Source organism: Pleurodeles waltl, chromosome 8 (genome assembly GCF_031143425.1).
Source record: "Pleurodeles waltl isolate 20211129_DDA chromosome 8, aPleWal1.hap1.20221129, whole genome shotgun sequence".
Lineage (NCBI taxonomy): Eukaryota > Metazoa > Chordata > Amphibia > Caudata > Salamandridae > Pleurodeles > Pleurodeles waltl.
Window position 1 is genome coordinate 17,738,736 of NC_090447.1, and position 27,903 is coordinate 17,766,638.

Sequence of the window (27,903 nt, forward strand, 5' to 3'; positions counted from 1 at the left end):
ACCCTTTGATGCACACCTGGGTCTCTCAGTGTGTTCCGCCCCTTCCTTAACCGTTTCACGCACACCTGAGCCTCTCAGTGTATTTGGTCTCCTTATCCCTTTCACGCACACCTGGGCCTCTCAGCGTGTTCCGCTCCCTCCTTAACACTTTCACCCACGCCTGGGTCTCTCAGTGTATTTACTCCCCTCCTTAACCCTTTCACGCATGCCTGGGCCTCTCAGTGTGTTCACTCTCCCTTAACCCTTTCACGCATGCCTGGGCCTCTCAGTGTATTCACTCCCCTCCTTAACCCTTTCATGCACACCTGGGCTTTGGAGCAGACTGCGGTTGATCCGAGGTGAGAAGAGTCTGAAGTTGTTGCAGAGGATTCCTGAAGGAAACTTGGAAGCAGAATCTGAAGTGAACCCACAGGAGAGACCCTAAATAGCCCTGATATGGGGATTGGCTACCTTATCAGGTATGGACCTATCAGGAGGGGTCTCTGACGTCACCTGCTGGCACTGGCCACGCACAGCCCTCAAGAGTGACCCCACACCTTGTAAAGCAAGATGGCTGAAGTCTGGGACACACTGGAGGAGCTCTGGACACCATCCCTTGGGTGGCGATGTACAAGGGAGTGGTCACTCCCTTTTCCTTTGTCTAGTTTCCCAACAGAGCAGGGGAGAAGGGGTCCCTGAACTGGTGTAGACCGGTTTATGCAAGGAGGGCACCATACGTGCCCTTCAAAGCATTTCCAGAGGCTGGGGAGGCTACCCCTCCCCAGCCTGTAACACCTATTTCCAAAGGGAGAGGGTGTAACACCCTACTCTCAGAGGAAATGCTTTGTTTTGCCTTCCTGGGACTGGGCTGCCCAGACCCCAGGAGGGCAGAACCCTGTCTGTGAGGTGGCAGCAGCTGTAGCTGCAGTGCAAGCCTCAGAGAGCTGGTTTGACAGTACTGGGGGTACATGGTGGAGCCCTCAGGATGCATGGAATTGGCTCCCCGATACCAGATTTCGATTGGGGGGACAATTCCATGATCTTAGACATGTTAAATGGCCATATTCGGAGTTACCATTGTGAAGCTACATATAGGTATTGACCTACATGTAGTGCACGCGTGTAATGGTGTCCCGGCACTCACAAAGTCCGGGGAAATGGCCCTGAACTATGTGGGGGCACCTTTGCTAGTAACTTTGCACCTAACCTTCAGCAAGTGAAGGTTAGACATATAGGTGACTTATAAGTTACTTAAGTGCAGTGAAAATGGCTGTGAAATAGTGTGTGCACTATTTCACGCAGACTGCAATGGCAGTCCTGTGTAATGGTTTGTCTGAGCTCCCTATGGGTGGCTAAAGAAATGCTGCAGCCCATATAGATCTCCTGGGACCCCAATGCTGTGGGTACCTAGGTACCATATACTAGGGACTTATAAGGGGGGGTCCAGTGTGCCAATTAAAATTGGTCAATGGAGTCACTGGCCTACAGTGACAAATTTAAAAGCAGAGAGAGCATAAGCACTGAGGATCTGATTAGCAGAGCCTCAGTGACACAGTTAGTCACTTCACAGGCATACACATTAGGCCATAACTATGATCACAGGAGTCCTGGCTAGCAGGATCCCAGTGAGACTGGCAAAACACACTGACATATAGGTTTTTATCTACGACCACTGGGGTCCTGGCTAGCAGGATCCCAGTGACACAATAAAAACACACTGACACACACTCACAAACAGGTCAAAAGTGGGGGTAACCATGCTACAAAGAGGCTACTTTCTCACATGTATTCACTCCACTCCTTAACCCTTTGACGCACACCTGGGCCTCTCAGTGTGTTCCACCCCTCCTTAACACTTTCAAGCACGCCTGAGCCTCTCAGTGTATTCACTCCCCTCCTTAACCCTTTCACGCACACTCAGGTGCCTCAGTGTGTTCACTTAGCTCCTTAACACTCTCATGCACACCCGGGCCTATCAGTGTATTCACTCCCCTCCTTAACCCTTTCAGGCACTCATGGGCCCCTCAGTATATTCACTCCCCTCCTTAACCTTTTCACGCACACCGGGGCCTCTCAGTGTGTTCACTCCCATCCTTAACCCTTTCATGCACACCCGGGCCCAGCATTGTATTCACTCCCCTTCTTAAACCTTTCATGCACACTTGGGCATCTCAGTGTATTCACTCCCCTCCTTAACCCTTTCACGCACACCTGGCCCTATCAGTGTATTCACTCCCCTCTTTAACCCTTTCACACACTTCCTTAACTCTTTCACGCACACCTAGGCCTCTCAGTGTATTCACTCCCCTCCTCAACCCTATCATGCACACCTGTACCTATCAGTGTATTCACTCCCTTTCTTGACCGTTTCATGCACACATGGGCCTCTGAGTATGTTCACTCCCCTCCATAACCCTTTCACGCACACCTGGGCCTCTCAGTGTGTTCTGCCCCCTCCTTAACTCTTTCACACACACCTGGGCCTATCAGTGTGTTCACTCCACTCCTTAACCCTTTCAAGCACGCCTTGAGCTCTCAGTGTGTTCACTCCCTCCATAACTCTTTCATGAACGCCTTTAGCTCTCAGTGTATTCACTCCCCTCCTTAACCCTTTGACACATGCCTGGGCCTCTCAGTGTATTCACTCCCCTCCTTAACCCTTTCACGCATGCCTGGGCCTCTCAGTGTATTCACTCCCCTCCTTAACCCTTTGACGCACGCCTGGGGATCTCAGTGGGTTCACTCCCTCCTTAACCCTTTCACTCACACTTGGGCCTATCAGTGTGTTCTGTGTTCCGCCCCTCTTTATCCCTTTCACGCACGCCCGGGGCTCTGAGTGTGTTCACTTCCTTCCTTAACCGTTTCACGCACGCTTTGGGCTCTCAGTGTGTTCACTCCCTCCTTAACTCTTTCATGTACGCCTTGGGCTCTCAGTGTATTCACTCCCCTCCTTAACCCTTTCACGCATGCCTGGGCCTCTCAGTGTATTCACTCCCCTCCTTAACCCTTTCACGCACGCCTGGGGATCTCAGTGTGTTCACTCGCTCCTTAACCCTTTCATGCACACCTGGGCTTCAAGGGGCCCTCAGGGTCTGCATCTTAGACCTGATGCAGTCCCTGCGAAACATGGCAGTGTCTGTGTGCTCCAAGGGGACTGGTGCTTACCTGCCATAAATACAAGACCCCCAGAAGTCAGAGGTTACCCTGGTGTGTTTATCAGGGTCAGCTATTGCCTGTAGCAAACACAAATACATGTTGTGTCGCAAAGCTTGCAAAATACCCATAAAGCGTGTGTTTAGTAGCTCGTAACTGGTCTGATTAGCAAAGCTGGAGCACTTTTTATTAGTTTCCGGCTCTAATGGGGGCCTTTTACTGAGGTGTTCTGGGGTTATTCTTGTCCCAGGCTGACCCTGCTGTTTATCACCCCAGGTTCAAACTCTAGTACAGTCGCCCTTAGGAGAGAGAGCGCCTTCCACTGAGCGCCAACACCTCCTGCCTCCTCTGAATTAACTTTTGATCAGTTTGAGGTAGGAGCCTTTTCTGCGGAATTCGCAGAATACGCAGCAGATGATGGATCGTGGGGTCGCTGCAGGGCCTGTGCGAGGCCGGGTTTCCTCTTTTCTTGTTTCTGGGAGCAGCGGTGCTCTGTGGAGGGCCCGTGTGGTGATGCCGCCAGGCTCCGAGTGTCACTTGTTGTCTCTCCCTCATGTTCAAGAACAGACGGAGTTTAGCAGTCACACCCATCCAGGTGCACATTTCTGGGGCGGGGGGTGGTAAGAAGAGGCTGCGCCGGGGCTTGGGGGTCAGGACAGGGGCTGTGGGGCGAGAAAAAACAAGTTCTCCACTCGCCCAGTTTCGGAGGAACAGCCTCCAGCCAAATAAGGTGCAATCCGCCCCCACCCACCAGATACCACCTCAGCCCCTTAAAGCTGCCCAGCTCCACCCCCCACTGTCCAGCATTGCACTCCGGGCAGCGCCACCCCCCACTGTCCAGAACTACCCTCCCAGCAGCTCCACCCCCACTGTCCAGCATTGCACTCCGGGCAGCGCCACCCCCACTGTCCAGCACTGCCCTACCAGCAGCTCCACCCCCACTGTCCAGAACTACCCTCCCAGCAGCTCCACCCCCACTGTCCAGCATTGCTCTCCGGGCAGCGCCACCCCACTGTCCAGCACTGCACTCCGCGCAGCTGACACTCTCTCCCTGCTGGCTCCGTAGCGCCTCTGCACGCTTCACAGCGCTATCCGCTGCACTCCTTCCTCAGCCTGCCCAGCACTGCACACCTGGCAGTTCACGCTCCAAAGCCCAAGAGGTGAGTCTGAGGAGACGCAGACCGAGGGGGGGCCAGGAGTGGCCTGAAGCCCTGCCTGCTGGCACCAGGTGCTACTTCTGCACACCTAAGTGGACTTAACCAGAAGAGGCTCCAGCCCTAGTTTGTGCACTGTCCGGCCTGCAGACACAAGGGGGAGAGACGCAAGGCCGACCGACCTTACCGGTCATCCCAACGAGGCTGGAAGGCTGGGTGCTTAGCGCTGCTTTTATATCTGGGGGCGCGGTTTTGTATCAGCCAGCAATTATATAACCACTGCAGAGTTCATTGTATATTCAACAGTTTTCAGGCATCAATAAAAGTGCCAACGTAACTCTGGTGATTAATGGATCTGCTACAGAGAGAGATTAGGCTTTCTTTTGTGGAGGTTTTGACTTATCTAAGGTAGCGCAGAGGGTTAATATAACTGCTGCAAAGAACCTACTGTGCAGATCACAGAACAGTTTTTACGTGCAATGCTCAGTGGCATGCTGCTGGTGTCACAGAGATCATTTTGTTACTGTGCAGTTCGTAAGTTACAATCACAATCTAGCACAGTGAGCTATGAACTGCCATCAAGGAGCTGCATGAAAACTGCAAGGCACAGGTTAGGAAGTTAAGTTTTCTCCCCAGTCTGATTCTCCTAATTTTGCTAAAAAGGTTTTCTTTGGGTAGAAACCAATTAATAGTAAACTCAACCCTAACCACTGTGCTATGTTATGAATCCCGAGTTTATGCTTCCCCAGACCAAGCACTCTTAAAAATGCCACCAGTATGGAAAACACGTGAATTCTGCAAATTATAGTCCCTTTTGCCTGTAATAGTTTCTATACACTGATTTACACATGTATGATTCATTGTCTCCGCATGTGCGTGTGCCGTAAAGTGCTCCGACACCCTACTCTGGTAAGAGAGGTGCTATAAAACAAATGAAATACATGTGGGGGTGAGCCCTATTGTACAGGTCAGGCTGGCTCGCTATGTACCCTACGGGGGCTGGTCTGACAAGAATTGCCAGGGCTGCTTCACGTTCCCAGTCCGGCCCGAGGAGGTGTGTGTGATTGTGTGCATGTGTGTGTACCACACCTCCGTGTGTGCAGACACTGGGAGGGGATTTCTGTGCCAGATATGTGACTCCCAGTATGTGTTGACACAGGAAGTGGATTTGCCCCCTACCGCAGTGTGTGCAGACACAGGGAAGGTGTGTGTGTGCCAGGTGGGATGGGTGGTGCTACCCAAGTGCAAGCAGACTTATGGATAGGGTTTTGGTGCCAGGCTTGCAACCCCCACTGTGTGCAGATGCAGGGGTGGGGTTTCAGTGCCAGAAATCTGACCCCTGTGTGTGCAGCAGGCCATGAAGAAGAATGGGTGGGCCCTAAAGATCAGCAGTTTTGTCCAGAGTCCGCCAGGTGTCTAAGAGCTGGGCCTCAGCATGTTGGACACTCTTGTAAGGATGTGAGCTACATTCCATTGCTGGTTCAGCCTTCTAGTTTTAACTGTGGATGTCTAGAGGTTCAAACCTATGGGCTTGATCTCTTCTGCTGTCTCCACTTCACACTCCTTTCTCTCTGTCTCTCCATCCTCTTTCTTGACTTTACACTCCTTTGTGTCCACCTCACCCTGTTATCTGTCTTACCTCACCCCCTACTCCCAATTCACTCTATTTACTTATCCAGCTCTCTTTCTAACTTGTGCACATGTTTCCTGGCTGAGCCCTTCTCTTTCCTCTCTTCACCCATATATTTCTCTCACCTCACCCTTCTCTATTTCTGCCTTATCACTCTTCCACTCTCCACTGACCTCACCCAGCTCTCACTGGGGTTCAACGTACTGTCGCTTCACTACACCCTGCCATTTCCACCGTACCCTTCTCTCGCCACCTCCCCTTCTCTCCCTCTTTCTCAATCATCTCTCTCCCTTGCCCTCTTCTGACTCTCGCTCACCCTCCCCTGACGCTCCAACTCGCCCTCCTTCTCCCCCACTCACCATCCTCCTTTTTTCTCACTATCCTCCCTCCTGCCACAGAGTCTTGCTATTACCTTTCAGTCTCTCTGCTTCACCTCCCCTCTTCACCTCCCCCCTCTTCACCACACCCTCTCTTCACCTCCCCCTCTTCACTCCCCCTCTCTTCACCTCACCCCTCTTCACCACACCCTCTCTTCTCCCCCCTCTCTTCACGCCCCTCTCTTCACCTCCCCCCTCTTCACCTTCCCTCTCTGTGCCTCCCCCTTTCTTCGCCTCCCCCTCTCTTCACCTCTCCCTCTCTTCACCTCCCCCTCTCTTCACCACACCCTCTCTTCGCCTCTCCTCTCTCTTCGCCTCCCCCCTCTCTTCACCTCCCCCCTCTCTTCACCTCCCCTCTCTTCACCTCCCCTCTCTTCACCACACCCTCTCTTCACCTCCCCCTCTTCGCCTTTCATCTTTTCGCCACACCCTCTCTTCGCCTCCCACCTCTTCACCACACCCTCTCTTCACCTCTCCCCTCTTCACCACACCCTCTCTTCGCCTCCCCCCTCTCTTCACCTCACCCTCTCTTCACCTCACCCTCTCTTCACCACACCCTCTCTTCACCTCCCCTCTCTTCACCTCCCCCTCTTCGCTCCCCCTCTTCACCACACCCTCTCTTCACCTCCCCCCTCTTCACCACACCCTCTCTTCACCTCCCCCTCTTCGCCCCCCTCTCTTCACCTCCCACCTCTTCATCACACCCTCTCTTCGCCTCCCACCTCTCTTCGCCTCCCCCCTCTCTTCACCTCCCCCTCTCTTCACCTCCCCCCTCTCTTCACCTCACCCTCTCTTCACCTCACCCTCTCTTCACCTCCCCTCTCTTCACCACACCCTCTCTTCACCTCCCCCTCTTCGCTCCCCCTCTTCACCCCCCTCTCTTCACCTCCCCCCTCTTCACCACACCCTCTCTTCACCTCCCCCTCTTCGCCCCCCCTCTCTTCACCTCCCACCTCTTCATCACACCCTCTCTTCGCCTCCCACCTCTCTTCGCCTCCCCCCTCTCTTCACCTCCCCCTCTCTTCACCTCCCCCTCTCTTTACCTCACCCTCTCTTCACCTCCCCCTCTCTTCACCTCACCCTCCCTTCACCTCCCCCTCTCTTCGCCTCCCCCTCTCTTCGCCTCCCCCTCTCTTCACCTCCCCTCTCTTCACCTCTCCTCTCTTCACCTCCCCCTCTCTTCACCTCCCCCTCTCTTCGCCTCCCCCTCTCTTCACCTCCCCCTCTCTTCGCCTCCCCCCTCTCTTCACCTCCCCTTCTCTTCGCCTCCCCCTCTCTTTACCTCCCCCTCTCTTTACCTCCACCTCTCTTCGCCTCCCCCTCTCTTCACCTCCCCCTCTCTTCACCTCCCGCTCTCTTCACCTCACCCTCTCTTCACCTCCCCTCTCTTCACCTCCACCCTCTTTCCCCCCTCTCTTCACCTCACCCTCTCTTCACCTCCCCCTCTCTTCACCTCCCCTCTCTTCACCCCCCCTTCACCTCCCCCTCTCTTCACCTCCCCCCTCTTCACCTCCCCTCTCTTCACCCCCCCTTCACCTCCCCCTCTCTTCACCTCCCCCTCTCTTCACCTCTCCTCTCTTCACCTCCCCCTCTCTTCACCTCCCCCTCTCTTCGCCTCCCCCTCTCTTCACCTCCCCCTCTCTTCGCCTCCCCCTCTCTTCACCTCCCCTTCTCTTTGCCTCCCCCTCTCTTTACCTCCCCCTCTCTTCACCTCCCCCCTCTCTTCACCTCCCCCTCTCTTCACCTCACCCTCTCTTCACCTCCCCCTCTCTTCACCTCCACCCTCTTTCCCCCTCTCTTCACCTCACCCTCTCTTCGCCTCCCCCTCTCTTCACCTCCCCCTCTCTTCACCTCCCCCTCTCTTCACCTCCCCCTCTCTTCACCCCCTCTCTTCGCCTCCCCCTCTCTTCACCTCCCCTCTCTTCACCTCTCCTCTCTTCACCTCCCCCTCTCTTCACCTCCCCCTCTCTTCGCCTCCCCCTCTCTTCACCTCCCCCTCTCTTCGCCTCCCCCCTCTCTTCACCTCCCCTTCTCTTCGCCTCCCCCTCTCTTTACCTCCCCCTCTCTTTACCTCCACCTCTCTTCGCCTCCCCCTCTCTTCACCTCCCCCTCTCTTCACCTCCCGCTCTCTTCACCTCACCCTCTCTTCACCTCCCCTCTCTTCACCTCCACCCTCTTTCCCCCCTCTCTTCACTCACCCTCTCTTCACCTCCCCCTCTCTTCACCTCCCCTCTCTTCACCCCCCCTTCACCTCCCCCTCTCTTCACCTCCCCCCTCTTCACCTCCCCTCTCTTCACCCCCCTTCACCTCCCTCTCTCTTCACCTCCCCCTCTCTTCACCTCTCCTCTCTTCACCTCCCCCTCTCTTCACCTCCCCCTCTCTTCGCCTCCCCCTCTCTTCACCTCCCCCTCTCTTCGCCTCCCCCTCTCTTCACCTCCCCTTCTCTTTGCCTCCCCCTCTCTTTACCTCCCCCTCTCTTCACCTCACCCCTCTCTTCACCTCCCCCTCTCTTCACCTCACCCTCTCTTCACCTCCCCCTCTCTTCACCTCCACCCTCTTTCCCCCTCTCTTCACCTCACCCTCTCTTCGCCTCCCCCTCTCTTCACCTCCCCCTCTCTTCACCTCCCCCTCTCTTCACCTCCCCCTCTCTTCACCCCCTCTCTTCACCTCCCCCTCTCTTCGCCTCCCCCTCTCTTCACCTCCCCCTCTCTTCGCCTCCCCCCTCTGTTCACCTCCCCCTCTCTTCACCTCACCCTCTCTTCACCACACCCTCTCTTCACCTCCCCCTCTTCGCCCCCCTCTTCACCCCCCTCTCTTCACCTCACCCTCTCTTCACCACACCCTCTCTTCACCTCCCACTCTTCGCCCCCCCTCTACACCCCCTCTCTTCACCTTCCCCGTCTTCACCTCCCCCTCTCTTCACCTCCCCCTCTCTTCATCCCCCCCTCTCTTCACCTCACCCTCTCTTCACCTCCCCCTCTCTTCACCTCACCCTCTCTTCACCTCCTCCTCTCTTCAGCTCCACCCTCTTTCCCCCTCTCTTCACCTCACTCTCTCTTCACCTCCCCCTCTCTTCACCTCCCCTCTCTTCACCCCCCCTTATCCTCCCCCTCTCTTCACCTCCCCCCTCTTCAACTCCCCTCTCTTCACCCCCCTTCACCTCCCCCTCTCTTCACCTCTCCTCTCTTCACCTCCCCCTCTCTTCACCTCCCCCTCTCTTCGCCTCCCCCTCTCTTCACCTCCCCCTCTCTTCGCCTCCCCCATCTCTTCACCTCACCCTCTCTTCACCACACCCTCTCTTCACCTCCCCCTCTTCGCCCCTCCCTTCACCCCTCTCTTCACCTCCCCCCTCTTCACCACACCCTCTCTTCACCTCCCCCCTTCGACCCCCTCTCTTCACCTCCCACCTCTTCATCACACCCTCTCTTCGCCTCCCCCTCTCTTTGCCTCTCCCTCTCTTCACCTCCCCCATTTCGCCTCCCCCTCTCTTCACCTCCCCCTCCTCACCTCCCCCTCTCTTCGCCTCCCCCTCTCTTCACCTCCCCCTCTCTTCACCTCCCCTCTCTTTGCCTCCCCCTCTCTTCACCTCCCCCTCTCTTCACCTCCCCCCTCTCTTCGCCTCCCCCTTTCTTCGCCTCCCCCTCTCTATTCACCTCCCCCTCTCTTCACCTCCCCCTCTCTTCACCTCCCCCTCTCTTTACCTCCCCCTCTCTTCGCCTCCCCCCTCTCTTCACCTCTGCCCTTTCTTCACCTCCCCCTCTCTTTGCCTCCCCCCTCTCTTTACCTCCCCCCTCCTCACCTTCCCCTCTCTTTGCCTCCCCCTCTCTTTGCCTCCCCCTATCTTCACCTCCCCCCTTTACCTCACCCTCTCTTCACCTCTCCCTCTCTTCTCCTCCACCGTCTCTTCACCTTCCCCCTCTTCACCTCCCCCTCTCTTCACCTCACCCCTCTGCACCTCCACCCCTTCACCTCCCCCTCTCTTCACCTCCCCCTCTCTTCACCTCCCCCCTCTCTTCACCTCCCCCCTATCTTCGCCTCTCCCCTCTTCACCTCACCCTTCTCTCTCTCAACCATACCCTGGACTCTCCACCTCACCTCTCAGTCATTTGTGCAGATTGTATCTTAAAGGGAACAAAGAGGGCACGTGCAGCTCACGTAAGTGCTTCAGAATTGAACTTGCTCACCTAAACACTCACCCTCTCTTCACCTCCCCCTCTCTTCACCTCCCCCTCTCTTCACCTCCACCCTCTTTCCCCCCTCTCTACACCTCACCCTCTCTTCACCTCCCCCTCTCTTCACCTCCCCTCTCTTCACCCCCCTTCACCTCCCCCTCTCTTCACCTCCCACCTCTTCACCTCCCCTCTCTTCACCCCCCCTTCACCTCCCCCTCTCTTCACCTCCCCCTCTCTTCACCTCCCCCTCTCTTCACCTCTCCTCTCTTCACCTCTCCTCTCTTCACCTCACCCTCTCTTCGCCTCCCCCTCTCTTCACCTCCCCCTCTCTTCACCTCCCCCCTCTCTTCGCCTCCCCCTTTCTTTGCCTCCTCCTCTCTATTCACCTCCCCCTCTCTTCACCTCCCCCTCTCTTCACCTCCCCCTCTCTTTACCTCCCCCTCTCTTTGCCTCCCCCATCTCTTCACCTCTGCCCTTTCTTCACCTCCCCCTCTCTTTGCCTCCCCCTCTCTTTACCTCCCCCCTCTTCACCTCCCCCTCTCTTTGCCTCCCCCTCTCTTTGCCTCCCCCCTATCTTCACCTCCCCCCTTTACCTCACCCTCTCTTCACCTCTCCCTCTCTTCTCCTCCACCGTCTCTTCACCTTCCCCCTCTTCACCTCCCCCTCTCTTCACCTCACCCCTCTGCACCTCCACCCCTTCACCTCCCCCTCTCTTCACCTCCCCCTCTCTTCACCTCCCCCCTCTCTTCACCTCCCCCTATCTTCGCCTCTCCCCTCTTCACCTCACCCTTCTCTCTCTCAACCATACCCTGGACTCTCCACCTCACCTCTCAGTCATTTGTGCAGATTGTATCTTAAAGGGAACAAAGAGGGCACGTGCAGCTCGCGTAAGTGCCTCAGAATTGAACTTGCTCACCTAAACACTGACTGTCATACTTCCATTCCCATCACTCCCTCTTCACCCATCACCCTCCTGGTCCATCAATCTCCCCTCCCTCTTGCTGTGCCACAATTCTCCAGTCTCTTCACTCTGCTCCTCTGCCCCCACCACTTACCACTTGATCTGTGACCACCTTCCTTTCTCATCATCCTCATCCTTCACAAGCGTCACCTCCACCTTCACCCTTCTCTACTCCTCTTCCTTTCCTCATCTCTTACCGCTGCGACTCAGTGCATGCTTACCCATGCCCCTATTTGCATCATTCATTTTGCTCATCTCTACTATGCCCTGTCGATCCTACTTCCTTAGGCTCCTTTCTCACCCCTTCAGCCACCTCCTCTTTACCTTCTGGACTTTTTGATGCTCCTCAGTCCCTACTCCTCACCAATCAATCCTCCACCATTTTAATTTCTTCCCTTTTCATTGCTTCTTCTCTCTTGTATCATCCACCTGTTTCCTTATCATTCTTTTGGCTTATCCTTCCTTTTTTAGCCTGCTCGACTTTTCTATCCTCTAATCAACATCCATCTCTCATCTCAGTACCCATCGCCTTTTCCTCTCCTGATTCTAGCATCTTTAGTCATGTTTGTCACCAATCGGAGCAATTGGCGGATGAGGTGGCCATCATCGTTGTGATAGAGTAACCCCGCCGCCAAAATCTATATCAGTCCCTTAGCCTTTAGCTAATATTATTAGTGTTATAAGAGAGCTATGCACCCCACCTTTCAAATCCCCCGAAACTTCACATTTATTTGAAGCTTAAATAAATGTGTTGTTTATCCAGATCAGAGACTCTCAGTAGTTCAGAGTTTTTATAATGATGGTAGGACACCAAAGTTTTTTTTTCCTATAGTGCTTGCTGTCTGTAGGAAAGCTGATTATCATTTGTGATAGGTGACTGCCAACCCCAATGAATAATAAAACTTCTTCTTAGAGTGGACCCTCAAAGTCATTACATTACCATGATCAACCCCCTGGTAACAATGTCAGAGAGCAGCCAGGTTTAACTTAGGGAAATGTGTAAAGTATTTATGCAGTATTAAAACAGTAATACAGTCAAAACAGCAAGTAAAAAAAATCCCACCTTGAATTAGAAAATTAGAGTAAAATGCATTAAACAAAATGGCACCAAAAATTGACAAAAAATTTACGAAAAGAACTAGAAATTTGTGTTTTTACAGTCTTAGGTGAAAATAGCACCAAAAATCACAAAGCCAATGGTCTCTAGACTGGGACCTAGGCACAATTTTAGGCAAACTGCTACTGTATGGAGGTCAGGTCAGACACATCAAGTAGATCGGTCCTGGTGAAAGTCTGGAAGTCGAAAAGTTAAATAAATGTTTGCAAACCTCATTTCAGAAAGAGGCTTTGTCACTTTTTGGGAAGTAAAATCCTCTTTGTGCATGCTGAAATGGTAGATGCTGGCATGGAACCGAATCTCAGACGCCTGAAGCAGTTTAGCCATGTTGACGCTCTAAAGCCATTCAGGTTTCCTTCTGAAATATTTTTAAGTCCCAACTCAGAATGGGAGTTAGATTTTTAGGAGATGTGGAGATCTCTGTGGGCGAAGAAGATGAAATTCAGGGTGACACTGTAAAGTGTTTGTTGAATACTAGCCGCAGTGAATCCTGCTGAAGCTCTAGAGGAAACATTTTCAGAAGTTTCCAAACTCTTTTGGTTCCCAAATAACCCCAGGAGTACACTTCTAAGGCTCCAAGGTCCTCAGGGGAAGACACTTACAGAGTCCTACTGTGCCAAGCAGAGACCAACAGCAAAGTTCAGTCAAGGTCCACTTGCCGCTGGTCAGCCAGACATTCAGGGAAAAGGCCTCATGCAGCATGTTGTGTCCCTGTAGCCAAACAGAAGGCCATCCACTGTCTCCTGGAGTCCACTTTTTTGTACTGGTACAAGAAGGACCAGCTCTAGTCCTTCATGGCTCTTCTAAGATCTCAGACAGCAGGTCTGGTCCTCCCCTGATCATTCACAGGGCCTCTTCTGATCTTCCTCAGACCAAAATAGTCCCCTGAGGAGAGTGCTTTGGTTAGCACTAACTAGTCGGTGGGATGGCGCCAGGGTGCAGTAGAAGTTGTCAGGCCCCGGCCTACCTATTTTTTTTAGGTCGAGTGTAGCAGTGTGCAAGAGCTGCTTTTCGACGTGTTGTCATCTATCTGTGGTCTTTAAACACGCCAACCTCACTCCTATCACTTTAATTTGTTCCTGAGCTTGCCTTTCAAAAATCCCTTTGTGTTGTTGGTAAATGCTTTACGTTTGTCCTGCCTTGAGGCTGGTTTGTTACCGCCCTGGAGACTGACCCTGTTGCAAGGCTTATTGCACGATCACCCAAATACTTTAGTGTGGGCGAACTACTTGTCTCTTTCGTATCTACCCTTTACATCGCAATACCATGGCGTTGTACCACACTCTTTTCAAACAATGTTTTTCTGAGGATGATGTTTTTATTACTGGGGTGCACTGACTCTTTTTTTTACTAAGCATTTTGTTGACTTGCTCAGATGATGATTGCCTGCATTTAAAGCGTATTTCATACACAAGTTTATTTCTTTTGCCAATGAATGATTTCAAAAACATATTCTTTGGTTTCAGCACATTTCTTTTAAATAATGTTTGCCTGCTGAAGATAACCGCAATTTTATATATTTCAAAGTGCCCACATGCGCAATAATGAAAAAAACTATTTGCCTAAGGTCGCACCATTTCAGAGGGGGGAGGTGAGATTTATCAAGGTTTTCTGGTGTCACTTTGTACAAATCAGCCAGCAAATGGGGAGGAATTTGTCTTTTTAGGTCGAGCATTCAAGACCTCTTATATATACCTTAGTATCTACTTCTATACTTCTTTGTGGGGGTCTCTACTTTTTCACTGGTTTGTTTCAGTGTCCTTAAAAAAATCCTTGTTTGCTAGTGGTCAATCCTTGCTCTTTGTCCCACCTTTTCCACAGTTGTACACTCCCCTGGAACATGGCCCTAGCACTTGTACCCTTCCACCTGTGCCTATGTAGCATGTGCTTAGGGATTACAATCTGTTTCTGTTAACAAGGCTCTAGTATGTTACTTATTTTCATCTGCAGTCATGTGTGACTTTGCTTATTCCATTCCTTACTCTCCCTTGCGCATTTTCTGTTCTTGGATTGCAAATGCTTGTTCCTTTTGTCTGTCTCTGCGAGCTCACGGCGGCGCTTTGAACCGGCCACTTATGTCAACTGTTTTACTTTTTATTTTCGGTTTGTGTGGCAAGAAAACGCTAATAGCTCTAACTGGAGCAAACGTGAGACCTATTGCAGTTCAAATGCTTGTTTCTTTGATTATTGCTGGTGCCTGTTTGCAGTGAGTTCAGTTAATCTTCCAGTGTCTACAGACTGAGAAATGCAGCATCAGGATCACTGCTCCGGGCTTCCCCCACAAACAGGCTGGTGAAGAATGGAAGTCACCCAGCGCGTGCTATAATCCAACAGAGAGTAAACAATGCGGCCTGCTGCAGAGCCCTCCACAGGAGACATCCTGCAGTCTTGTCTCTGCAGAAGGGTCGCCAATGTATTGTAATTTTATCAGGTTTTTCTTTTCAGTGGAAGCAGCATCCTCAGGAATGCAGCAGCGCATGGAAGTCATTTTTGTTCTGGGACAGAGAAATAATTCACAGGCCTTCTGCAGGCCGCTATCTCCTGTAAAACTGCTCCTTGCGCACCCCTCGCCCCCACCCTCTCTCCTCCGCACATAAATCACACAAGACTTTCCCTGACCTGGCCACATCTGCAGGCAGATATTATCTTTTATTGAACACAGTCCTTAACTGGCATTATTCCATACTCATACTAAATATTGGCTGTTTATAACCCGTCAGCACATTATAAATAAAGAACGGGGGCGGCATCTGGCAGTGAGAGAGGCCTGAACTTCTGATGGGGCTGCAGTTCCACATTTGGACCAGCACGAACATACCCAGACAAGGCGACTGCTGCACATACCATACTGGGATGGGCTTGTGTGCGCTTGTGAGTATCTGAACTGCAACTGGCAATAGCTCATTCTCGCACCTTGCCACCAAAACGTGGAATACTCTTCCCACCCACCTGCACCAGACCAAAGACCTCCTTACCTTCAGGAAACCTCTCAAGACCTGGCTGTTCGAGCAGTAGCAGCACCTCCCCCCACCTTCTTCCCCCTCCTCCTCAGTACCTTGAGACCCTCACGGGTGAGTAATGCACGTTACAAATTCCTGATCGAATGGAAATGCGAGCCCTTAGTCAGTCTGCCCCACGGTTGGAGATAATCTGAAGATCACGTTTGAAAATTTAACTAGACCAATCATCTTGCCCGGGAGTGGATAAGAAGGAAACTCAGGTTTAAGAGGGGCTTGCCTACCACCATTATTGGAAAAGCTTGAAGTTTTCAATATCCTGTCTGACCACAATTGAAGGAGAAAGAATAACCCAGCAGAGCAGACTCTCTCCTTCCCCATCCTTGGCCCCCCCTTTCCTTCCACCACCCTGTCCACGTTGCACTCCTCTGTCCCTACCTCAAACAATTTATGAAACGACTCCATTTGCATTGACATTAGTTTAGATATAATTTTGAACAGCTGCACAGTGATTTATTACAGAAAGCATTCAAGGCAAGGCTTTGTTTACTAAACACACAAATATTGTTCTCAGCTGTTCCTGGACCTCATAGCAAACCCTGCACAACACCAGCCTCTACTCACAATGGTAATTTATGATGCTGTTGGGACACAGTCCTCTCTGCGTGGTCACAGAGGCAGCATAGACCCTTCAATCCCCAAAGTGACTGAACATCCACTGACTTAAACAAGAACAGTTACTATCAAGTTGTCTCCCATGGAAAGGGGTTGAGAACAAACAATAAACTAAAATAAAAAGCTAAAGTAACAAGAAAACCAAATCAGGAGCACATCTGTTACTTCTGGAGGAAACAAGCTAGAGATCATCAGGATCATTGTATTCCCTATTCTGTATCTAAAATAAGCTGTGTACATGTGGTTAGCACCTGCATGCAGCACTTGCTGTTTGTGTGGTTTGCTGATGCTTTATGTGAGATTCTGTGCGTGGCAATGCCTGTAGTCCGGGATGACGTATTCTTCTGCTGTAACACTGTACATATATTTACCAGCAATTAGCGCAATAATGATCGAGAGGTGATTAACACAAGCGGAAATCCAAAATGGCTACCGACAGTTGTTGAAGTCTTGCGAGACTTGGTGCCATCACAAGCCACTGCAGGACCACCCAGTGTGAGCAGATATAGCTCAACTGTGTCTCACAGGCTGCAATGATACCTCCCCCAGAAGTACCTAAAGGAACACATTGTAAGGGAAAAAACTGCATAGTGGAAGACTCTAACACCGCAAAGACATGTACTGTCTGTGCCACCGCCTAATAACGCACCATTTTCCCCTGAGTGTCAGTCTTGATGTGCCGCAAACTTATCCAGGGGGGAAGGGAAATAAAAAAGCCCCCAAACTCCTGGAATAAAATGCCCAACACTTGGGGCTTCCTGTTGATAGGAGTCACTTCACCACCTCTGGGACTATTCCTGGTAATGTGGCAACTTATGCTGGCATGTTCCAATCCCATCATCATGGTCAATGAATACTTCAAACTAAGAAATCAGCAGGCCTCTCAACAAGTTTTTTTATCAATTGTTTATTTTGGTCCAATAAGTTTTTTGTAGCGATTAAGGCAGCACTGTCCCTTGGTGATTACCTTTTCCTACCAACCGATCTCTGAGCTATCCAGGCATAATAACACACAATTGATTCGCACTGGGTGAATTAGAGGTATAACATTCAAAATAAACATCTGAAGGCTTTGTTCATTAAATTGTCTAATGATACTCAAGAGATTGCATGGAGACCAGGGCATATGAATGGTGATTCAGTCTCCTTCTCCTGGGCCTGGATTCAGTTGCAGGGGTAGGAGCGCATTAGGTTGGTAACAGGAAAGGTCACTAGAACCATCGCTTCCATCACAAGGGACAGGAGCACCTATTGGGTTGGTTTGGGGTACACATTCTCGGTCTCACACTCTGTTCAGCAGGTGGTCTCAGTCTATCCTGGATAATAGTGAAACTTCACAGTGGACCACTCCAAAAGTCCAGTTCAGGAGTTTGAGGAGCTGATTGAGGTGGTAGATGAGATGTTGCTGTGTCAGCCTCTAGTCTTATCCTTGCACTTGCCAAACCATTACCAGTGGTGCTGCTGCTTACTATTGTGCCACTTACTGTGCCAGCCTGTGTACAACCTGTTTGTGCTGTTCCTCCTTGCACCCCATAAGCCTGGTCATCGTATGTTGCTGATTCATTAGTGTAACCAATGGAGCATCCTGGTACTTTCCACTGGACTACGAAAGATCACATGTCTAAAACATCCTCCTCACTGCCCTCGATCTCCTCCTGAAAATTGCTAGCCATTTGGGCCTAAATGTATGAAGGAAGTGGTGCAGTGAGGGGGCAATCTTGCCTTCTGTTACTCATGTGACCAACTTCAGGTCTAAACTTAAACTTCAGGTCTAAAGTTAGACTTCAAGCCTTAATTCAGACTCCTGGTTGTAGGACCCCCACCTGAGATTCCTGTTGGTGTGTCACTGCTTCCTCATGGCAATTCATGAATTCCAACCATTGTCCTGGAGTGGTTTTCATTTCAGTGTTCTGTAACCTTCTTTCAAGGTTGTTTGGGCAATCAGTTTCAAAGCTGTCTTCTTCAGGAAGGATTGCACTTTTATCAACATTGTTTCACTGAACCCAATTCTCTATAAACCTACATATGCATCTACCATAGTGGTGGTACACAATCTGGTTGGTTGTCTCTTAAGGTTGGCCTATGCTGTTTAAATTCTTCAGCTCCCATTTTTCTTAGCACACCTACTCTCCTGTTCAAGGAAAATGTCCTGGTAGTCTTCCACGGATCACCATGCACGTGACCTGCACAATGATGCAAGTGCCATTTTGTTTGACCTTTGATTGACCAATCTAAGATGACAAACACCACTTACATCGGTCAATAAAAAATACATTTGAGTACACTAAACCACTTTCATCGAGGTCCGGCAAAACTTTGTGGCCTAGTCCTCCAAAAAATAAATAATTATTATGTTATAAAATAGTACCGCATGGTGGGGTTGGGGAGAAATGGAGAAGCAAGTGGAAATACAGATTAGGGTAGGGGAGCAATGTGGAGCGGGGGTGAGGGTAATAAATAAAAAATGAAGCCAGGTAAGAATTAGCAACGTGTGGGCGACAGCAAAACAGAGCATTGGGGAGAGAGAAGAAGCACATGGAAGTGTGCAACACAGAGCGCACAGGTGGGGAGAAGCAAAAGAAAGAGAGAGCTGGAAAACACATGCACTCTGATGAACTGCTTAGCGAAAAAAAAGTTGTTCCCAAAAGTGAGCAGCGAATGGCCTGTCAAGAGTATGGTAAACAGGTTACGATTCAAGGAAGAGACCAACACAAAATGGACAAGAAAATCCACTGAATAAGAAGCAAGGAAATATGAGTGATAATAAAGGCGACCAATGGTAAGCAGTGAGTTGGCTGGAAGCCCAAGTAGGTTCTTGGTAAGCTCACAACAGGCCTTTTTCAACCAGAGTGCTTGCACTGTATGGTAAGCTCGACCTACACATTGACATCCAGTCACTCACATGAGGGGGGTCATGCAGTGGTCCTTTTGTCCTTTTGTTCCCCACCCCGTCTGGCCATAATGTTAGAGATGTCCTTCCACTGTGTGAACAGCTTTCACCTAATTTGAAGAGGTCATGGTGCATCAATGGTTTAGAACCCAAATTTCATTCACAAATTATTGATCCATTCCCTTGCAAATCACTAAGTCAAAGGGGAACCACCTATCAAGCCCCTTCCTCTGAGCACATCTCAACTCAAGGGGTTGCAAATGGAACTTTGTTTGAATGTGTGATATTTATGTAATTTGCTTTTGTGTAATTATACAAAAATACTGTAGATTGCAGATAATTACAAGAAATGCAAATCCATCATTTCTTTCTATATTGTAGCGTGTAATGCATCCATATACCAATTGTTTAACTGAGGTGCCCACAGTCAGTACAGTCTGCTCCTCCATTACTGGGACCTCGGGTGCAGTTCCATCAGTGCACCGCAGTTCACACACTCCAAGCCCTCAGCAGTGCCAGGAACCCCACACATGCTGTCTGCTAGAGCACCTCAGTTCTTGCATGTGTGTCATATTGCAGCAGCTGGGACCTCTTTCCAAAGCAGTTGTTACGAGGATCATGTGGTGATGTAAATACGTTTAATAGAGTGAGTCATAGGAGGTATTTTTCTGAAGTCACTAATTTTCCTTAAGGTTTAAATCGAGTAACTCTGCAGCCTGCTGTTTGGTCCCGCAGAGATCGCCTCTCTCCCCTCATTCTGTTTAACATTCATTCAAACCCTCTCTGAGCTGACTAGGGGCCTGATTGAGAGTTTGGTGTTACTCAGTCACAAACGTGACAGATATCCCGTCCGCCTTATTACGATCGCCATAGGTTATAATGAGATCGTAATGCAGCCGACAGGATATCTCTCTCATTTGTGGCGGAGTATCCCCCTCCGCCTAGCTCTAAATCAGGCCCAGATCTTTCAGAGGCATGGCATTGTCCCATGAGGATGACACACAACTTCAGGCTGGACAGACAGACTCTGCATTAAAGCCACCAGACTAAGGGGGTCATTAGGAATTTGACAGATGGAAACATCCAACTGCCAAACTCCCGATGAGTAGACCGCCTCAGTGCTGGTGGTCTCCCCACTGGCCTCATTACAACTTTCCCTCTGGGCTGACTGGCAGAAACCAAGGTTTCTGCCAGTCAGCCCAGAGGGAATGGTGTAGCAGCATTGTTCCCAGCTCATAATAGAGCTGGTAGAAATGCTGCAGCATGCAGGGGGCACCCGTACCCTTCAAATGCACACTGTCTGCACAGTAGACAGTGCACATTTCAAGGGTGCTGGGCAGGGGGACCAGTGCACTGCCCATCCCATTGGTATGGGCAGTGCAGCCCCCCCATTGCCCCTGCACTTGTTCTCTGCGGAGAACAAGGTTGCAATCAGCATGGCGGCACTGATTTTAGCATCGCCGTGGGTGATTACAACCATGACTGTCATCATCCCATCGGGATCACTGATCCTGGAAGAGACGTCAGTCCTTTGGCAGTCTGACTGCCTGGCAAACTCTTAATTTGACAGTTGGACCCTCAAAACCGCGGCGGTCGGGACCGCCACCGCGAGTCTGGCACTCTAGTGACCGCCAGACTTGTGATAAGACCCTAAGTGCCAGTTCCAGCCCAATTGCTGGCAACAGGCTATTCTTTGGATCGCATGGAGTGGAACTACTTTGGGTCCTTATCACCTATGCAGACACTTTATAAGGCATAAGCAAAGTGGGCTCTTGCCCAGGGCCCCATCCTTTCAGGGGGCCCCATGATAGATCCGGCTCTGTTCTCCACACAGTCTTGCCCCGAGGACCTTGCATGATTTTTTAACATAAATTGTTTTAAATATCATTTCCTTTATTTTAATTTTAATACAAGTGATGTGTGGGAGTATATTACAGACATTTTGCAGACAATGTTTTTTTATTGGAAGAGTTCATACATCCTGCAAATCAAAATTTGCATTGAACCAACACATCAAAAAATAAGGCAATGTTCAATTACCATCAAGTGAATCTGCAACCAGTAAATCATTTTGTATTGCACATTTCCCACAACCTCAACCTTCTGTCTTGACATATTCAATGAATCAATGCATCATGATATTAGGCAGTGTTCAAATGCCACATTTCTCAGAACCTCAAATTTCTGCCTAAAGATTGTACACTTCTGTGTAATTTTACCTCTATAAGCACAAGATGGCCAGCTTCAACCACCATATCTCATTGCCTCACATAATCGCAGAAATTTGTTATGCGAACCAGATTTTAACGCATATCGATGCTCTAACTACTTAGTACTTAACATTTTGGCCCTCCATTGTTGGTCTTTCAGGTCACTGCTGATCGCCAATTTTGAAGAATTATTGATCGAGCTATTACAACATTAATAATAACTTTTTCCACAAAGATGAAATCTCAACATCGGCAGAATATCCCAATACTGCTATGTGGGCATATATTGGCTGGATCAACCCTAAAATGTCAAAACATTACTCCTGGATCCCTGCCCAAAAATGGGTTATTTTGCAGACAAATGTTGTTTATTTTTTAACAACATGCAACAACCATAGAAAAGCTCCTTTTAGATCTAAACAGGACCTTGCATATGAGAAATGGCAGTCAGTGGCAGATATTATTTGCAGTAATATTAGTGAGCTGCTGCGGTGTTGCAATATTAAAAAACACATATCAATATCCCTGAATGTTAGATGTGTAATCACATTTAGAATTTGGACGAGCGTGCCTGGGCACTGTCAGTGACCTGCCCAAAGAGGGCATGAAAAGCTGATATTGGAACATAAATTCAAAGCTTCTGCCCCAAAATCCTTTGACAACTCTAAATGCAAAAAATATGCACATATGCCAACTGTTGTAGGCTGTTCGAAAAGTGACAGACACCCTTAGAGCCAATCCCTGAAGGGGGCTCACCTAAACAAAGTGACAGCTTAAGGGGGCTGAATCAGAACCCTATGTGTATTTTGTCTACTGTATGTTGTGTGTTGTGCTGACTTGAGATCTTGTGAAGAGATAAAGTTGTCTGTATTCAGCTGGACAAACCAAAAATATGTTATGGCCCAGTCCTGGGATACCTCTATGAAGTCACTCTTGCTCTTATTAAGTCTTGTCATTGATTGGTTGATTGAATCATTCATTCATTCGTGCCCAAGATGTGTAAGGTCTGCTTTTTTATGCATAATAATATGTACACACATTTTTTTCAGTGTTCTGCAACAGGCATGGCTTTATATAACATTATTTTTGTTTTCAGCACAGAAAAAAGAAGAAGGGAGTTTTTAAATGTATTTTATGTTTTGTTGAATAATTTGCATTTCACATAGCATACCCTCTTGTTAGAAGTGTGCAGATGCTGCAGGAGCAGTGCCAAGGGTGCCAAAGGGCACACCTGCCACCTCTGGCAGTCCCTAATAGCCATGTTTGGGCTGCATGTGTCTGTGATGAGGTCTGCCTTGTGTGGGAGGCTGTGGCCTTCTAACCTTAGGGCACGTACAGTGATAGACCCAGACCCTCCTCTTAAGGTGGGCAGACCGTTGCAGACTGTCGGCAGACTATAGGTGGTACTCATCAATAGCAAGAGCCTGGGAACTTTGCTGCACCAGGACATTTATCACCCCTGGGAGCTTTCTAAAGTAGAATCCCTTCCCCTACCCTGACAGATGCAGAGGGTAGACCATTAGCGGAAGATTGACCAACTGCAAACATCTCGGCTACAGATAAGGAAACCTGCTTGGGGTTCAGTACCAAACATTGATGGTGCTGACATTGTTGTGGTTTAGAGTAAAGTGGGAAATTTCCAATGCAAGATACAGGTTACATAAAAAACAAACATTCCTATGCATCTCTCAGCGCTGAAGTTGATGTTATCAGAACATTTCCCCACAAATCTACCACAAAAATAGTGGTTGTTAATGTTCCACCAGAAGGTACAGATTTTCTTTCACGATGCAAGGAGGAGTAATACATTTTCAAACACATTCCTTTAATACATAGTTTATATAGCCAAAGAACAGCACATTTGTCTTATTTGAAGATGTTTACTGTTAATTCTGTTTTTGTTTATATATTTTCAGGAACAAGAACCACTTTGAAATGTCCCTCAGAGAATCTTTCGGAGCCTTGACTCAAGGTGTTGACACTTTGGACTTTACAGGAAGTGCCATTCCTTGTGAGCTGCTCCTGATCGGGGATAAAGCCTTCCCTGTGGTCGTGAGTGACTCTGGCCAAGTTCTCATCGCAGCTTCTCAGTACGGGAAGGGTCGGATTGTGGCCATCGCTCATGAGACCTATCTCTATAGCCCAAAGTTCTCACAGTTCCTCCTCAACGCTGTCCGTTGGCTGAAACCATCAGCAGATGCTTTGGTTGGCATCCAGTCTAACCTTGACTCCCTGGTGAAGACCTTCTCTGATAAAGACATCAAGGTGCAGTCCACTGGTGTGTTTCAGGATTCCTTTGGTGTGTATTGCATGGATGCCTATAATGCCAGTCAGAAGAAAGAGCTCATTGCATTTGTGAAGAAGGGAGGTGGCCTTCTCATTGCTGGTCAAGCCTGGCATTGGGCCTACAAACACAGCACAGAAAATGTCTGCTTTCAATTTCCTGGAAACCAAGTGATCAATGTGTCCGGCATCTATTTCACATCCAACTATGGAGATAGGGGAGTTTTCTCAATCTCCAAAGAAGTCCCGATTTGCCCATTGCTTGTCCGGTGAGTGAAAACAAGATCAAACTTAAATTGTGGTGACTGATATCGAATCAGAAAAACCTACATACATACATAGGGTACCAACTCAGTATGTGAAAAGAACACCCAAAACACATCCCTTCCAAATACTGAATCAGAATCTATTTCAAAACCTATTTTAGCGAGTTGGAAAAGGTATTAGATAAGAAAAAAGGTTTTTGCACTCTAAAACTCTGATTTACTGATTTGGAGGGTTCGCAAATGTTAAAACCCTTCGTACAAATGTATAAAATAAAACAAGCATTTGCAATGCAACGGGTCTTGCATTACGTCGAGTTAGAGCTGTTAGTGGTGTAAACTCCTCACTGAACTTTTCTTGCCAAATTAAATGAAGAAAGAAAAAGCGTGATCACGCTGTGTAAAACACAGCGCGATCCGCTGCGAAATAAAGAGAAAAAGTAGTCCAGAAATCATACGGAAAACATGAAACCTCGTATGTTTCCATTAGTTTACCGGTGCTCCCGAGGAGGGCTAACCACTGGAACAGGCACGACGTATGCATGCCTTTTACAAATGAAAACAAGCCGATTTTAAAAGGCAAGCCCACAAACCAATGAAAGTGACTGTTGTAACATGGGCGTGGTTAAAATCCCCCTAAAGTAGTGGTCTTCAAACTGGAGGGGGGGCACTTAGGGGGGCCTCAAGTGATCCCAGGGGGGAGCCAGACTCTGGCCAAAAGAAGCATTGTACAGATAACAGGCCTTTGTTTTAAGCAGAAGTATGTTATTGCATTTTTAAAAAGGTAACAGTACTTAACTGCAATTTTTAAATATGTCCAGACATGTTTAAACATTGCCATCTTTATAATATAATTGTGAAAAATTCTGAGGGGGGCCCAATGATTTTTTTTTTCAACTGGGTGGGCGTGGCATTAAAAAGTTTGGAGACCACTGCCCTAAAGGGAGATTAGAAGAGAAACGGCGAACTTTGCGCTCGCTCCTAAAAATACTGGCACTCTGTATACGTGGAGGAGTCTTGGGACACTTGACTCGTGAATGATTAAAATGATGTTGGTATGTGTGAGGTGTGACAGGAGGTTCAAATGTAGAAGCGAGACTGATAGAGGTGGGGAAGTGGCAGTGCATGGATATCATTTGGGGGTCACCAGAGGTCACCAGAGGTCACAGCTACGACTTCTGGCTTTCCCCTTTGTGACACCTGGTTTCAGAGGTGGTAAAATCAGAGCCAGGAACGTGGTGACAAGTTACTTTAAAGCCAATTTATTTACACTATTAGTAAATAATAATATATTATTCACTATAAATGTAATAAAGGTGTTGCCCCAGGATCTGGAACAAAACCTGCCCAGGCAGCTGAGGTAAGTGAAGAACAATGTGTGGGTGCTTTTGAGTCATAGTGTGATTGTGTGAGTGTGACAATGTCATATTTTTGAGCTTGTGAATCTGTGAGCATGTAGTAGTGAAATAACTGAGAGTCACTGACAGGTAGCAAGTAAGAATGAGTGCGACTGGATATCAGTAATTGACTATGAGTGGGGCAGAGTGAGTGACAATGAATGAGCAAGAGGAAGAATGGCTTCAAGTAAATGAAAGTGGCTGATTGAGAATGAATAATAATGAACATGAAGAAGTGTTGGAGAGTGAGTAAGAATGAGTGAGAGTGAAGGGCTAATGAGTAAGTGAAACTTAGTGAGAATGAGTGCAAACTGAATAGGAGTGAGTATAAATGAAAGAGAACCTGAGTAAGTGTGAACAAGAGTGTAAGTAAATGCAAGTGAGAGTGAGTGAAAGAATGAATGAGAGTGAGTGAGATTGTGGGACAGAGAATAATATAGGCGCAAGTGAATGAGTAAGTATGAGTCAGTCAAAAAGAATGAGCAGGAGTAAATGGGGAAGAATGAGTGGGTGATAGTGTATGAGTGTAAGAGTGAGAATGAATAAGTGCTTGTGAGTGTGAGTGAGTTGGAGTAGGACTGAATGTGAATGAGTGATGTTCGACCTGGAACTTTTTATAGGGGCATGCCCCAGACATTTTGCCTTCCTCCTCCTAATTGTTTTGAGCCTTTTTGCTGATGTTATGACTCTGGTCACTTTTTCACTGCTGATCAGTACTAAAGTGCACGTGCTCGCCCTTTTACACTTGGTATGATTGGCTTATACCAGAATGAGTGAAAGAATGAATGAGAGTGAGTGAGATTGTGGGACAGAGAATAATATAGGCGCAAGTGAATGAGTAAGTATGAGTCAGTCAAAAAGAATGAGCAGGAGTAAATGGGGAAGAATGAGTGGGTGATAGTGTATGAGTGTAAGAGTGAGAATGAATAAGTGCTTGTGAGTGTGAGTGAGTTGGAGTAGGACTGAATGTGAATGAGTGATGTTCGACCTGGCACTTTTTATAGGGGCATGCCCCAGACGTCTTGCCTTCCTCCTCCTAATTGTTTTGAGCCTTTTTGCTGATGTTATGTCTCTGGTCACTTTTTCACTGCTGATCAGTACTAAAGTGCAGGTGCTCTCCCTTTTACACTTGGTATGATTGGCTTATACCAGAATGGCACATTTAACTTACCTGAAAGTCCCTTGTACAGTGCTATCTCTATATCCAGGGCCTGGAAATTAAATGCTAATTGTGGGCCGGCAGCACTGCTTGCGCCACCCACATCAGTAGCTTTTCAAACCTGTCTCAGGCCTGCTAGCGCAGGGCCTGCGTGTGTAGTCTACTGCTACAGGGACCTGGCATCTAAATGTACTTACCAGGCCCAGAACTCCCATTTTACTACATGTAAGTCACCCCTAAGGTAGGCCCTATCTACCCTGCCTTAAATCTAGGAGGTATTGTCTGACTTATGAGGGGTAGCGTAGGCATGTTTGGTATGGTTGTAATGGTAGTGAGAAATGCTGCTTACTGGTGTAGGTTTTTTGATTACCATTATAGAAATGCCACTTCTAGAAAGTGAGTATTTTGTCTGTGCTTATGACTGGTGTTTTGCAGCTTGACTCCAATCCACGTCTGGGCAGAATGACACCTGGGCTTTGTGCATACTTTTCAGACAGCCTGTAAACAGGGAGGGTGGAGGTGTCACAGCGCTGCGTCTACATATTGAATGGTCTTCCTGGGCTGGGAAAAGAGGAGGTGGGGCACACCTGCATTTGTAAAGGCTGTGCCCTGGCCTCACACAAAGGGTGTGTTTACTCCCAACTAATGTCTGGAGCCTGTGCTGGAGGAGAGAGGGGACACTCCTGGAACCAGTTGTAACTTGTTGGAAATTATTCTCCCGCTCTTTAAAATTGCTTTGCAAAACTGAGTATAGTACAGGGGCTTTCTCCCACAATTATTGGACATTAATGGACTACTGAAGAGGACACCAAATGCTGCTGGAAGGACTCACCAGGCACCGCCTTGGACTGTGGCTGCTGTGCTGACCTGTGACCGGCTGGATCATTAGGAGTATCTGCCACTGTCTGCAACTCTTGTTCTGGCCTGTTGTTGCGCCTTGCAGCCCTGTGCTCCCCCTTTCTGTCTTCAGGGGCTGGGTGCTGAGGCCCCTGTTCCCCTGCACCATTCCCTGCATCGAAGGAGTGCAGGAAGAGCATTTTTGCCTTATCCTCCTGAAGCACTGGGAGAGAGCTCTGCTTAAGTCATCCCAGCACATGAAGAGCACTTGGCAGTGCCACCTTTGTCCCCCGCAGGCACAGGAAAGTGCCCCGTGCCATTGCGCGGTCACCTACCCCCTCCCACTCGGACGTGGGAGAGAATTTGAGGCCGGCAAGTTGGCATGGACAAACGTGCTTCCAAACAGTGACCCGGGGCACAGGAACACTTTGTGGAGCAACCCAGGGGCACCAACAGACATCCTTTTTAGGAGCCTGGGACTGCCGCAGGTGGGCCGCCGAGGAGAAGGAAGCCGGCTCCCCCACAGAGGGGGTCAGAGAGCGGACTGGCCCGCACCATCCTAGTGCAGAGGTAGGAGGCCCAGGAAGGCTTCCACCGCACAACCTGACGGAGGATCCCAGGAGACCGCAGTGGTGCTGTGAGGATGCGGACGGCTGCCGGTTGGAATCCCGCTGCTGGAAGAGACCCCA

The 27,903-nt window shown here is 49.2% G+C and overlaps 1 protein-coding gene across 1 annotated transcript in view; it reads left to right on the forward strand.

The window, feature by feature from the left end:
* The first annotated feature begins 4,108 nt into the window (after nt 1–4,108).
* The window catches only part of LOC138249671 (TRPM8 channel-associated factor homolog), an 81,566-nt gene continuing 57,771 nt past the window's right edge, over nt 4,109–27,903 (forward strand). Inside the window, exons 1-2 of the mRNA XM_069203632.1 lie at nt 4,109–4,292; nt 23,192–23,827. Of these exons, the coding sequence (XP_069059733.1) occupies nt 23,211–23,827 (617 nt within the window). The 5' untranslated portion in view covers nt 4,109–4,292; nt 23,192–23,210. The remainder of the gene's footprint in view (nt 4,293–23,191; nt 23,828–27,903) is intronic.